At 38.0% G+C, this 15405-nt stretch overlaps 1 protein-coding gene across 1 annotated transcript in view; it reads left to right on the forward strand.

Annotated features, from left to right (window-relative positions):
- The first annotated feature begins 4542 nt into the window (after nt 1–4542).
- Nucleotides 4543–15405, forward strand: part of AFG1L (AFG1 like ATPase) — a 206212-nt gene continuing 195349 nt past the window's right edge. The window contains exon 1 of the mRNA XM_024551786.4: nt 4543–4877. Within this exon, the coding sequence (XP_024407554.2) occupies nt 4670–4877 (208 nt within the window). The 5' untranslated portion in view covers nt 4543–4669. The remainder of the gene's footprint in view (nt 4878–15405) is intronic.

The following is a 15405-nucleotide window of genomic DNA, read 5'->3' on the forward strand; positions in this document are numbered from 1 at the left end:
ATTCTTATAGCAGGATGGAAGCAAGGAGAAAGAGGCAGAGCCAGTTAGGTGATGCCTGTATTAGCCTGGGAAAGACAGAAGGAGGAAGATCCAGTGATAGTAGATGGATTTAAGCTATATTAAGATGATAGATTTGCCCTGACTAGTGTGGCTTACTTGGTTAGGCATCATCCCACAAAGCGAAAGGTCACTGGTTTGATTCCTAGTTAGGGCACATACCTGGGGTGCAGGTTTGGTCCCTGGCTGGGACGTACGTGTGCAAGAGGCATCTGATGTTTCTCTCTTCACATCGATGTTTCTCTCTCTCTCTCTCTCCCTCCTTTCCACTCTCTCTCAAAATAAATAAAAATAAAATCTTTAAAATAAAGAAAAGAAGATGATAGATTTAATCCTATCTGGTGAAAGACTGGAGCTGAGTGATGAGGAATAGAAATTAATTGAAGATGGCTCCCAAGTTACAAATTTACATGTGGATTTGGAGTAGATTAGAATTAGTTGGGGGTTGCTGCTATTTTTAAAAGAAAGATGGCAGAAAGGAAATATAGAGAAATTATGTAAGAAAAGCCTCCACTCCCCCTTCAACATTTGAGTAAGAAACATTTAAGGAGGGGAAGATACATATTATCATTGGGTTCAAAATTATTTTTTAGAAAAGGATATTCTAATAAGGGATATTCAAAATTGAAAAACAAAAAGAACAAGTTATTTTTAATCTGTTGTGAAAATATGCAGAAAGAAACTAAATAAAGATTTGAGCATTGAACTTGACTTCAAATATTGTCTTTGGACAGTCTTGAGTTACAAGTCAGACAATGTTTCAGTAAAGGAAAAAATTGTAACATTTATTACAAGATTAGCAAGTATATAATTCTTATTAGAAGGAATAGACTGCTTGCAACAAAATCTCTCTATACTTCACACAAATATATATTATTGAGGTAGGTATATCTTGTTCCAAAGTTATATTTTTCACAGTTCATAAGGTACTTAAACATTTATTTAACTTGTAGAAATTAATCTAAATTATATTTTTGGTTTGGGATCTTTAAATACAAATGTTGGAATTAGAAGCTAGATATTTGACATATCATTCCTTATGTGTCTTCAAGTGAACCATATTTCTTATAGCTCTAAAGTGTTTCTTTGTTAAATCAGAAGAACTGCAATTAAACATTGTAATGCAAATAAATGAATAAGTAAATAATTGGTAAACAAGTGCTGTTTGGTTGGGTTCCAGTTACTTCTGTGATACTAAGATGGTGTATTTTTATTCATCTTTAAGATGGGCTCAAAATATTAGCAATATCACTGATTTCATGAAGCAGTCTGCTTTTTTGCAGAAAAACTACAACAATAATAAACTTTGTATTTTTCCTAAGATTGCTCATTTAGTCATCCAACAAGTATTTATTGAGTGTCTTTGAACCTAGGCATTATTCTAGGCCCTGGGGATATAGCAGTGAACAAAACAGACATAAATCCCTGCCCACATATGCTTAAAATACAGAAAGAGCAATAAGAATGGATATGTTAATAAATTGATAAAGTATCTATTGTACCAGATGATAGTAAGTATTGTGGAGAAAATAGAGCTGGGAAGGAGGAAACGGAGTGCTGGGTGTGATTGAGAATTTCTACAGGTAGTTTGATAAGGCCTTAACTGAGAAGGTATCATAACAAAGTAAGGACATGAGGAAATGAACCAAGTAGATTCTTGGAGGAAAACAGAAAATAAGAGGTTATGTTAGTGACAAAAGCAGAACCCAAATACATCTTCTGACTCCTGTTTTCCACTGACCACTCTCTTTCCCACTTCCTTTATTATTTGTTTTATTTCTTTCTCTGTATACTTTCAGTGTGGTTTTGTCTCTGAGATTAGATGACAGAACTTGGCACTTTATGGAGACCTTTAAATAAAGTAAAGATAATGCTTTCTGATTTTCTGATTTGCTTCTATTTTATGATGTTAAAATTTTACTTTAGGGTTATTTTTTGCTTTTTTATTTGTTTTAGCAATTGCAGGAACAGCAGGAGCACAGAATTAATGTTTTAAGAAAATAGTTTACAATGCCTACTTAATTAGTGTTCTGGTCACAATGAATTCTTTTATTCAAAAGAATAAGAGAATTCTTATTCACGTGTAACCTAAGTTGTTTCTGTATATGTTACGTCATACTTGTACACAATAACGTTCATTTGCCACACTTCTGTCCATGTGCACAGCATGTGAAAATTTTCTTTAGATCTTCCTGTCAATTTGGCATTAAACTATCCATGAATACTTATGTCACTCCCATAATTAAGAAGCTGTTGAAATCTCTGATAAAAAGTATTTTTATTGAACAAGGCAAGGAACTATTTTCCCAGAGCAAAAAAAAAAAATGTACCTAGAAATTCTTTTGAGTATGATGAATACCTAAGTCAAGAAAGAAACACTGATTTTTCAACAGGTGTTTCACAAAGTATCACACCAAAAATAAGTAACAATAAATGAAATAAATTTAAAAAAATTCCTAATTCACTACAACATGGAGGAATATTTTGTCATATCAAACAATGGAATTAAGGATAGAAAACATCTAGTAAGTGTAAGTGAACTTACTTTGAAAGACACAATTAAAATAATTTTTCCATAAATGACTTGACAGTTAATAGTGAGGTCTCCAAATCATTATACTGTGCTGTGCTCTGAGGAAACGGAGTGCTGGGTGTGACTGAGAATTTCTACAGGTAGTTTGATAAGGCCTTAACTGAGAAGGTATCATAACAAAGTAAGGACATGAGGAAATGAACCAAGTAGATTCTTGGAGGAAAACAGAAAATAAGAGGTTATGTTAGTGACAAAAGCAGAACCCAAATACATCCCAAATACATTCTTTGGAATCACTCTTCTATTGTGGACCAATGGCCTAACCTGTTAGAACTCTTTCTATTGAAATCTTTTCATTTGGTTTCCACAAACTGAAACGTAGTTTTCTCCTTTACTCCAGACTCCTTGCCTGCCTGCCTGAGCTCACGCACTGAGTTCTTGGAATGTCTTCATTTTCACTTAAAAGTAAAGCTTCCACCCTCCCCCTTGATTTTGTCCATGTGTCCTTTATAGTAGTTCCTGTAATCCCCTCTCCTTACTGTCCCCTCCCCACTCCCCCTTGTCCATTGTTAGATTGTTATTAACTTCAATGTCTCTGGTTATATTTTGTTTCCTTTTTTTTCTATTTATTATGTTCCAGTTAAAGGTGAGATCATATGGTATTTGTCCCTCACCGTCTGGCTTATTTCACTTAACATAATGCTCTCCAGTTCCATCCATGCTGTTGCAAAGTGTAGAAGCTCCTTCTTTCTCTCTGCTGCGTAGAATTCCATTGTGTAAATATACCATATTTTTTTGGATCCACTCATTTGCTGATGGGCACTTAGGTTGCTTCCAGTACTTGGCTATTGTAAATTGTGCTGCTATGAACATTGGAGGGACGGGGGTTTGGCTGGGGTGGGGTGGAGGGATGGGGAGAAAAGCCACACAACTGTAATTGAATAATAATAAAAAATTAAAATTTAAAAATAAATAAATAAAAATTATGGTACATTTACACAATGGAATTCTACGCAGCAGAGAGAAAGAAGGAGCTTATGCCCTTTGCAATGGCATGGATGGAACTGGAGAGCATTATGCTAAGTGAAATAAGCCAGGCAGTGAGGGACAAATACCATATGATCTCACCTTTAACTGGAACATAATCAACAAAAGAAAAAAACAAACAAAATATAACCAGAGACATTGAAATTAAAAACATTGTAACAATAGCCAGAGGGGAGTGGGGAGGGGATAGAAAAAAAAAAAAGTAAAGCTTCTAGGTTTCCCAAAGTCCTCTTTCATTGATTCCACAACACTTGGTAGAATCTTTTGTCTCTTTTTTCACCCCTCCTACTGGATTGACAGCCTCTTCTGGACATTAATTTGTATTTCCAATACATTCATCATAGTGCCTCAAAACATTTTTTGTTTAATACAGTTAGGGCAGATCACTTAGAAAGTCCTCTTTGGATAGCTAACCCATGCCCACTCCCTCCACTCACTGTCTCAGGCCATTGGCTTTCCCATATCACTTGTAAATTCTTTCAAAACATTTGAGCGTATAACACACTGAAAATGATATATGCTATTCTCATACAGGAAACAGAAGTGGTAGGAACACACTTCAGGTACTCTGCCAAAGAAGAGTTGGTTGCTGGAGACAAAAAAAGAAAAAAAATTGGGGCTACTATTTAGGGAGGTGTGACCAGGTAACAGTATTTCCTTACAATATGAGGGCCCATTGAGTCACCTACATTTTATTTAGGTTTCGGAATCTCGGTCAAGTACACTAATTGAAAAGGCTCAGGAGTGGTTATACGTCATACTACATTTCTAATTCCTTGAAAACGTTTTGGGTTCCTCTGCTTCTAGCGCTGGGCGTAGAATTGCCCGATTCACCAAGGCCAGAGCTGCCCGCCCCGCCCCGCCCCGCCCCCAGCGTTGCCGTACTGCATGCTGGGAGTCGTAGTCCCGGCTGGCAGCGCCCGACAGGACAGTAGGGCACAGGCGTCCAGCCCGCCCTCTCGTTACAAGAGGTCGCATTCCTGGCTGCTGTTTTTCTTTCTCTCGGGCAGAGCATTCCGCGAGCGCAGTTGAATGTGTCTGTGCCACCGACTCTCTACTGGGTTTCAAAAAAGTTCCTCTTCTTCCCCTTGTACAGAGCTCAAAATGGCGGCCTCCTGGTCGCCCTTGGTTACCCTGCGATTAGTGCAGAGCCGTTTGAGAGAGAGATGTGTTGGGTGCGGAGCCTGGGCAGCTGCTTTCACCCCTTCGGCCACCGCCCCTGGGAACCCCTTTTGGAAAGGTCAGTGACTGTGCCATGAGTAGGCCGAGTCGACGGCTTAGGACCGGGGAAATGATTGGGTCAGTCACTCTCCCGTCTCGATCTCCCCCCAGCTGCCTCCTGGTTTCACGGTTTTCGGGCTCTGGAGAGGAGTTAGTTTCAACCTCTCCTGCCCTTCTGTTACTGCCTGTGTTCGAAGGAGCCCTGAGCACTAGGGGAGCTGGCCCAGTGTCATTCTGAAGGTCAGAGCTCGCCCCAGAGTTTGTTCCGTCCAGGCTGTTACAGAGAGAGCTAAGACCTGGTGAGCCTAGGTGTTGGAGTGCCTGGCTAGAAGGGATGCTAGCGTGGGGATGGGACCGGGAACCCTTCCTTCCTGCGGCTTCCCAAGCTGTCTGGGCTGGTGAACAGGCACTGGATCTAAAAGTCACGCCTGGGACCCCTGGGGGACTTCTGGTTCTTGGGATTCTGGGAACGCACGCCCACAAGCAGTCGCAGATTGAAGGGTAGATTATAAGATTATTGTCAAGTCACTATAGGCTTCAGTGGGGTATATTTTGTCACCGGGCATGCTTCATTCATTCAGTTGTTATGTGTTCATGAATGAATGCACATATTCTTGAATAACCAAGCCCACATGAGAGCTAATTTTACTGCTCTATTCGTATATTTCCACTAAACTGCGGGTTTCTGAAAGGCAAGGACCAGGTGTCATTGTTTCCTTATTACCTAGCACAATGTTTGGTGGGCAGATGTATTTTTTTGAATGAATGAATGACGTTATTCTTGTCTTTTCCATCCAAATACGTAGGTTTTTTCTCATGTCCAAGAACCCTCTCTTGTATATCTTAATTGATTCTTATTGGCTAATTTAGCAAAAGCTCTATCAGTCTTTGACTGTTATCCTCAATAGATTTGAAATGAGTACTAGAACTATGATTAAGTCACCTTAGGTGTTTCTGCAAAGTCTAGTATAATCCACTTTATAATGGAATATTTGGGTAGCATAAGGTTTGGATCATACTATAAACTTTAATTTTTGGAATAGGCAATAAAAGCAAATGATACGAAATTCAAAAGCTGCAAGGATACAGTCAATCTGAGGCTGTACCTGTTCTTCCACTTCTACCTGTTAGCCACTTAGTTTTCATCCCTAGAGGCAGCCTGTAATAGTGGTTGCCTGTGTGTTCTTCCAGAGACATTCTGTGGATGTACAAATATAAATGTGTATAAATATCGGCCTAAAAAATAGAAGTGGAACATACTGTACACTGTTCTGTTCCTTTCATTTATTTTTTATTTAGTATATCTTGGAAATCATTCCATATCAATAAGTATAGAACTGTCTCATGTTTTAAATGGTTAAAATAGAATTCCATTCTATTCACGTACCATAATTTATGAAAAGTAAAATTTAAGGAAAATCATCATAATGACATATAAGATTTACTGAGTGCTTGTTCTTTGTCATGCAATAAGCTAAGTGCTTTCTACATACATTATCTCATCTAATTCTTATTATCCTCATTTTGGGGATGATTAATCCAAGGTTGCAAAAGTTACATGGCTAATTAAGTGGCAGAACTTGTGGGTTCAAGTAAAGGCTGTACTTGGGCTTAATATCTGATCTTAAAGGCTATGCTCTTAACCTGTACTCATATTACCTCCTATATTCAAAAATAGCCAAGTGTGGAGATTTATGAAAATGCAGTTATGAAGATGCCTCCTTCCCCTCTTTAAATCAATGGAAAATTTAAATTGAAATGTTTAGTATTTAGAGTCTCATTTTCAAATTTTTATATGCCTTTTTTATTATTTTGGTTATTTACTCTTTATATTTTATCTCCATTTTTTTCATCTTTCAAGTCTACTCTTTACTGCAGTGTGATGTGAGGGAAGCATTAACTTAATGTTAAAACAAGGAAATAGGTAAAGGGAAAGAGAGAGCAAAAAGCATTTTTGTTTTTAATGCTTCATCTAAGCTTTAATGACAGCCTGACTCTGAGACATTTTGGCAACTGGAACTATGAAAACTTTAAGGGTCCTAAAATGCTGTTCATCGAAATCACCGCCTGATTGCCTAACTTTAAACTTCATAGGAAATAACATTATGAATTCCATTTTGATATATGTGTACTTCCATTAGTAAGATTGTTAAAAACTGAAAGTGAAAATTTTAAGGATATAATTTATATTTACAGAAATTATATATAACTTTAAATACTTATTTTTAATTTTATTTTAAATATTTTTATTTTATGTTTATATTTAAATTATGTAATTTAAATATATATGCTCAATTTTTATTTTACTGCCTGTTTTCTTTTAGGTTTAAGTGTATCTCCATTATAATGAAACAGTTAATTCACCTTCTAGATAGTTAAGGAGAAACATTTTATTAGGTAGCAAAGTGGCCATGGCGTGGGTGTTAAATGCCTCAAAATTGCCAGTTCAGTTGAAGCCTGGTATTAAGTGTATGTAGGGGAAAGTGAATGAAATTTCGTTCCAGCCCTTGAATAGCTCACAGTCTTGGAAGGGACATGAAATTATAATAGCTAACATTTATTGAGCCCTTTCTTTGTTCCAGGCAGTCAGCTAGCAATTTCATTCTCTCATAATTTAATTTTCATAAAAACTTGATAATAAAATTATCTCTATTTTATAGATGAGTAAACAGGTATGGCTACCTAACTGGGATTTGAACCCAGATATTTTTGCTCCAGAACCACAAACTTAACCATGCTGTTCTAATAGCTTCTTACTGTAACAATGGACATTAATAACACAATGATCTAGACCCACCTGAAGTGGTGTAGGACTATAGAGGAGAAAGCAGCTCTGCTTGGAGCTGAGGGGGTGGTGGTTTAAGCAAAAGTATAAAAGTGAGCTTTATATAGCTCTTATTGGTTTATGGTCTACCAGTGAGAGCAGCTAGAGATGAAGCTTGGAAGGTGGGCTGGGATCTGGTTAGAAGAGTCCTGTGTAGTGTGTGACGATGTCTAAGTTTAGTGGGATGCTGTTGGAGGTTTCTTAAGAAGTGAAGTAATCAGATGTGTTTTAGCATGATTATTCTTGTGGCACCTGAAAAACAGATCAGGAATACCTGCTTGGGGGAATATTGGAAGCTGGATGATTACTCAGCAGAGAGTTGTAGTAGTTCAGGGGAGAGTCAGTTAGGGCTTGAATTACTTACTGCCTTAGTGAAGATGGGGATAAGGACAGCAAGGGAGGGAATTCAGAGATACTGCTTTGGTAGAATTGACATACTTTGGGGGAGATGAGGAAAGACTGGAGTTAAGAGCAACTTAGTTTTCCTAGTTTGGGTAATTAATGGCATTGCCATCTATCTATCAAGGGAAACAAAACAAAAAGTTAGGCCAGAGGCATTTTAGGGGGAGATCCCATTTTGAATTTGTTGAAATTGAGGTGTTCATGATGGTTCCAGGTAAATAAGTCTAATTAGATGTAGGAAATGTGGATATCTGAGACTGAAAAAGGAAATTGGAGGTGTTGAGAGCCGTAAGAATGGAAGATCAAGCCTGGGAGTATTTGTAGAGTGAAAAGGAGAAAAGGCTGAGGATAAGTCCTTGAGGAAACTGACGTTTTATGAGCAGAAATGTGACCTTGTTGAAGAACAGTTATGTAGGGGGGCTCCGCGTGCAGAGCTCCCCCCATTCGCTGCGGATGAGAATAAGCCTACCAAGACATGATCTGCTTGGGGAGAAAAGGCTGACCAGTCTCTCAGAGGAGAAAGGCTTTGAGCTTCTTTCTCAATGTGCTTTTATTGGGTTGAGTTTGCATAGGAATACAGGGTGTATACATAAAGCTCATCAGTCACTGTCAGGCAGTACCGATCAAGGAATAGATAACATTCAAAGAATTATAAGGGCTTATTCTGAGTCAGAGTCAAATAGACGCCAAAGGGCCATAAAATTTTGGGAAAACAAATTCATTTTATGCTTGGACCCATATCATTTAAATTGAGGGCATTCTTAGCAAAGCAGGTTTTACAGGATTTTATGCATTCTTTCTTAGGTCTGATCGCCCCAGGACACCCCCCCCCCCCCCCCCCCCCCCCCGTTCCAGCATGTGGCTTCACCAGCATTGTTTCAGGCTTAAGTCAGGTGGGGTGGGGGGGTGAAGATAGAACAAGGACTCAGGCTATAACAAAGCCCAGGGGTGAAGGTCCATCACCCTTTTTCTATAGTCCCCTAACTCCTTCCCTGATGGTCCCTTCTAGACTGTCTCTCTTATGTTGTTCTTTCCTTGAGCAATCTTACCTGTCATTGACTATCCAGCCATCTGCCCCAGGGCTGAGCAGGGTGAAGTAAAGAGGACAGAGGCTGCACCCCTGCCAGGAGGATAAATTTTGTCTCAGTGACTTACACTCCCAAGGTCTTTTTACTCAGTCTTAGCCATGGGGGGGTTACAGCCTCTGAAACCAGGCAGGGCAGTTCCCAACGCAGTTAAGTCATAGGAAAATTGGGAGAGAAGCCAAGGAGGAAAATGTTTTAGGTTTTCTGAAACTGAAAATTAGCATGTCTGAGATTATATTTTATTTAAGCTAGCCTTAAAATTTAAATTTATTTTATAGAGGTAAGATAATATGAGTGTCACATCTTAATGTTATTATAATGTCCTGTATCTCAATGTTATATTTTTAGGTGTCTCTGTTATATGATGTTTCATATTTACCTTTAGCTTCATAATCTCCTCTTTTTTTAAAGATTTTATTTATTCATTTTTAGAGAGAGGGGAAGGGAGGGAAAAAGAGAGGGAGAGAAACATTGATGTGCGAGAGATATATCAACGGGTTGCTTCTTGCATGCCCCCAACTGGGATGTGGCCTGCAACCCAGGCATGTGCCCTGATGGGGAATTGAACTGGCAACCCTTCCGTTCACAGGCCTGCACTCAATCCACTGAGCCGCATTAATTAGGGGCACGGTCTCTTCTTTATTTAGCACGTGTACATAGGAGACCTCAGTTAGGGGTTTTATTTTTCAGATTTACTTTTTATTCTTGTTTAATCTATTACAGTTGTCCCAATTTTTACCCCTTTGCCCTCCTCTGTCCAGCCCTGCCCCTGCTCCCATAGGTCATTCCCACACCGTTGTTTATGTCCATGGGTCATTCATACATGTTCTTTGACTAATCACTTCCCCTTCTTTTCACCATTCCCCTTGTCCCCCCTTTTCTCTGGCAGCTGTCAGTCTGCTCCCTGTTTCTATGTCTCTGGTTCTGTTTTGTTCATTAGTTTATTCTGTTCATTAGTGTCTTCTTATAAGTGAGATCATATGGCATTTGTCTTTCGCTGACTGGCTTACTTCACTTAGCATAATAGTCTCCAGTTCCTTCCATGCTGTCTCAGAGGGTAGGGATTCCTTCTTGTTTCTTTGTGCTGTGTAGTATTCCATTGTGTAAATGTAACACAGTTTTTTAATCCATTCATGTATTGATAGTTACTTAGGCTGTTTCCAACACTTGGCTATTGTATATAGTGCTGCTATGAACATAGGGATACATAAGTTCTTTTCACTTGGTGTTTTGGTATTCTTAGGGTATATTCCCAGGGTCAAAAGGCAGTTCCATTTTTAATTGTTTGAGGAAATTCCATACTTTTCTACAGTGGCAATAGCAGACTGCAATCCCACTGACAGTGTACTAGGGTTCCCGTTTCTCCACATCCTCACCAGCACTTGTTACTTTGTTGATTCATTGATGAGAGCCATTCTGAAAGATGTGAGGTGATACCTCATTGTGGTTTTAATCTTCATTTCTCTGATGATTAGTGACATTGAGCACCTTTTCATATGTTTATTGGCCATCTATTGTCTTTGGAAAAGTGTCTATTCAGGTCCTTTGCCCATTTTTTAATTGGGTGGTTTGTTTTCTTGGTGTTGAATTGTATGAATTCTTTATATATTTTGGAGATTAAACCCTTGTCTAATGTATCTTTGGCAAATATGTTCTCCCATACAGTCAGTTCCCTTTTCATTTTGATAATGGTTCTTTTTTAGCTGTGCAGAAACTTTTTAGTTTGATGTAGTCCCATTTGTTTATTTTGTCCTTTATTTCCCTTGACCTAGGAGAGGTATCTTCAAAAATATTGTTACGTGGGATATCTGAAATTTTACTGCCTATGTTTTCTGTTAGGACTTATCTGGTGTCACACCTTATACTTATATCTTTTATCCATTTTGAGTTTATTCTGGTGTATGGTGTAAGTTGGTGATCTAGTTTCATTTTTTTCCACGTACCAGTCCAGTTCCTTCAACACCATTTATTGAAGAGGCTATTTTTACTCCATTGTGTGCTCGTGCCTCCTTTGTCAAATATTAATTGACCATAGATTTATGGATTTGTTTCTGGGCTCTCTATTCTGTTCCATTGATCTATGTGTCTGTTATGCCAGTACCAGGCTGTATTGATTACAGTGGCCTTGTAGTATAGGTTGATATCAGGTATTGTGATCCCTCCTACTTTGTTCTTTTTTCTGAAGATTGCTGTGGCTATTCAGGGGTTTTTTGGTTCCACATAAATTTTTGAAATATTTGTTCTAGATCTGTGAAATATGCCATTGGTATTTTAATAGGAATTGCATTGAATCTATAGATTGCTTTGAGTAGTATAGACATTTTAATGGACATATTAATTCTTCCAATCCATGAACAGGGTAGATGCTTCCATTTATTTGTATCTTCCTCAATTTCCTTCTTCAGTGTTCTGTTGTTTTCTGAGTACAGGTCTTTTACCTTTTTGATTAAATTTATTCGTACCTACTTTATTTTTTTGTTGCTGTAGTAAATGGGATTTTTTTCTTAGTTTCTCTTTCTGGTAGTTCATTGTTGGTGTACAAAAATGCCATTGATTTCTGACTATAACTTGTATCCTGCTACTTTGCTGAATTCACTTATTAGATCAAATAGTTTTTTGGTGGAATCTGTAGGGTTTTCTATGTACCCTATCATGTCATTTGCAAATAATGACAGTTTTACTTCCTCCTTTCCAATTTGGATGCCTTTTATTTCTTCTTCTGATTGCTGTGGCTAGAACCTCCAGTACCACTAGGTTGAATAGGAGTGATGAAAGCAGACACCCTTGTCTTGTTCCTAATCTTAAGGGAAATGCTTTTAGTTTTTGCCCATTGAGTACAATGTTGGCTGTAGGTTTCTCACATATGGCCTTTATTATGTTGAGGTATGCTCCCTCTGTTCCCACTTCGCTGAGTGTTTTTATTGTAAGTGGATGCTGGGTTTTATCAAATGCTTTTTCTGCTCTATTGCTATGATCATGTGGTTTTTGTCTTTCATTTTGTGTGTGTGATGTATCACATGTATTGATTTGTGAATATTGTACCATCCTTGCATCTCCCAAATAAATCCCACTTAATCATGCTGTATGATCTTTTCAATGTATTGTTGGATCTGGTTTGCTAGTATGTTGTTAAGGATTTTAGCATCTATGTTCATCAGAGATATTGGCCAGTAATTATCTTTCTTTGTTGTTGTCTTTACCTTGTTTTGGGATTAAGATCATACTGGCTTGTAAAAAGAGTTTGGGAGTCTTCCCTCTTGAATTTTCTGGAGTAGTTTGAGAAGGATAGGTTTTAGTTCTTCTTTGAATGTTTGGTAAAATTCACCTGTGAATCCATCTGTTTCAGGGCTTTTGTGTGCCTGGAGTTTTTTGATTACTGCTTCAATTTCACTAGTGTTATCAGTCTATTCAGGTTTTTTGTTTCTTCCTGATTCAATTTTGGGAGATTGCATGTTTCTAGAAATTTATCCATTTTTCCCATGTTGTCCAATTTTTTGGCATATAGCTGTTTGTAGTAATTTCTTACAATCCTTTGTATTTCTATAGTACCAGTTGTTACTTCTCCTCTTTCATTTCTGATTTTATTTATTTGGGTCCTCTCTCTCTTTTACTTGATGAATCTGGTTAACGGTTTGTCGATTTTGTTTATCTTTTCAAAGAACCAGCTCCTGGATTCATTGATCTTTGGATTGTTTTTTGTTTTGTTTTGTTTTTTTTATTTTCTATGTCATGTAAATCTGCTCTGATCTTGATTATTTCCTTCCTTCTGCTTGCTCTGGGCTTTGTTTGTTGTTGTTCCTCTAGTTCTTTTAGATGTAGGGTTAGGTTGTTTATTTGAGGTTTTTCTATCTTCTTTAGGTAGGCCTGTATTGCTCTTCACCTTTGCTGTATCCCATAGGTTTTGGGTTGTTGTGTGTTTATTTTCATGTGTTTCTAGATACTTTTTGATTTCTTCATTTCTTCCTTGATTTCATTGTTAACCCAATTATTATTTAATAATGTTATTCAGCCTCCATGTATTTGAATGTTTTTGAGTTTTTTTCCTTCAGGTTGGTTTCTAGTTTCAAGCCACTGTGATTCGAGAAGATGCTTGATATGATTTCAGTTTTCTTGAATTTGTTAAGGCTTGTTTTGTGTCCTACCATGTGGTCTGTCTTTGAGAATGATCCATGTGCATTTGAGAAGAATGTGTATTTTGCTTCTTTGGGGTTAAATGTTTTATAAATATCAATGAAGTCCATTTGATCTAGAGTATCATTCAATTCGGCAATATTTTTGTTGCTTTTTTTGTTTGGAAAATCTATCCATTGTTGACAGTGGAGTATTAAAATCCCCTACAATGACTGTATTTCTGTCTATCTCTTTCTTAAGGTCCTCCAATATTTTCTTTATATATTTAGGTGCACCTATATTTGGTGCGTATATATTTATAAGAGTTATATCCTCTTGTTAGACTGCTCCCTTAAGTATTATGTAATAACCTTCTTTGTCTCTTGATATGGCCTTTGTTTTGAAGTCTGTTTTGTCTTAGGTAAGTACTGCTACCCCAGCCTCTTTTTCATGTAAATTTGCATGGAGTATTTTTTTCCATTCCTTCACTTTCAGCCTGTGTATATCTTTTGTTCTCAGATGAGTCTTTTGTAGACAGCATATCAATTGGTTGTGTTTTCTTATCCATTTAGTGACCCTATGTCTTTTGATTGGAGCATTTAATCTATTCACATTTAAGGTTACTATTGATAGGTACTTATTCATTGCTACTTTTTTCCTTTGTACTTGTGTTCCTCTCTCTTCCTCTCTCTCTTTTCTTCTTCTTCAAGCAATCCCTTTAGCGTCTCTTGCAGTGCTGTTTGGTGGAGATGTACACGTTTAGCCTCCTTTTGCCTGGGAATCTCTTTATTTCACTTTCCATTTTAAATGAGAGCCTTGCTGGATAGAGTAGTCTTGGTTGCAGGTCTTTGCTTTTCATTACTTGGGATATTTTGTGCCAGTCCTTCTGGCTTGTAGTGTTTCTGTTGAGATAGCCTTATCGGAGCTCCCTTTTATGTTACTAGCTGTTTTTCCCTTGCTGCCTTTAATATTTTCTTTGTTTTTAAATTTTGCCATCTTGATTGTAATGTGTCTTGGGGTGGGCCTTTTTGGGTTCATCTTGATTGTGACCCTCTGTGCTTCCTGGACTTGTATGACCTTTTCCCTCACCAAGTGAGGGAATTTTTTTGTCATTGTTTTTTTCAAACAGATTTTCTATCCCTTGCTCCTTTTCTTCTTCTTCTGGTATCCCTATGATGCAAATATTGTTACATTTCATGTTGTCCCAAACCTCCTTTAAATTATCCTTGTTCTTTTTTAGTCTTTTTTAATTTTGTTGCTCTGAATGGCTGTTTTTTTCTACGTTGTCTTCCAACTTGCTGATTTGTCCAGCTTGCTTTTAATTCCTTTTACTGTGTTTTTCATTTCAGATATTGCATTCTTCATTTCCAACTTGTTCTTATTCAAGGTTTCTGTGTCCTTTTTCATGCTGATATAGGTCACACTAAGTTCCCTGTAGGTCTCACTCAGTTCCTTGAGCATCCTTATAACCAGTACTTGGAACTTTATGTCTGATAAATTGCTTGCCTTCATTTCACTTAGCTCTTTTTCTGGAGATTCCTCCTTTTCTTTCATTTGGGGGTTGTTTCTTTGTCTTCCCATTTTAGTTGTCTCTTGGTGTTTGTTTCTATGTATTTGATTGATTTGCTTTGACTCTCTGTCTTGTGGAGTGGCCTTGTGTGTTAGGAGTCCTGTTGGACCCAGTGGTGCAGAGTCCTTGACCTCCTGATCTGGATGCTCTGGGGGTGTCCCTTGTGTGGGTTATGTGGACTCTCCTTTTGTACTTGGGTCCTGATTTTTATTGTCCCATTTGTTGGTGGAAACTTTCTCCATCTGGCTGACTAAGGGGCTCAATACCTACCACAACTGCCTTTGTCTTGAGAGGGCTTCTAGGTATCAGTTGGACCTCCAGTGGAGGCACATACAGAGGACCACCTACTGATGCTTCTCTCTCACACCAATGCCTCTCTTCCTCTTTCCCAAATCAAGAGATTACATCCTGTATGCATCGTCTTCTTTTAAGTATCATATCATCCTGATGGGGTGGGAAAGGAAGGGAAGAGTCCAGCAGCCAAACTATAACATGGGATGGTGGCAGGGCACTCCGCCACTCTCTCTAGTGAGTCTCAGCCTGCCTTCCAGCAGCG

Source organism: Desmodus rotundus, chromosome 11, assembly GCF_022682495.2.
Source record: "Desmodus rotundus isolate HL8 chromosome 11, HLdesRot8A.1, whole genome shotgun sequence".
NCBI classification, from domain to species: domain Eukaryota; kingdom Metazoa; phylum Chordata; class Mammalia; order Chiroptera; family Phyllostomidae; genus Desmodus; species Desmodus rotundus.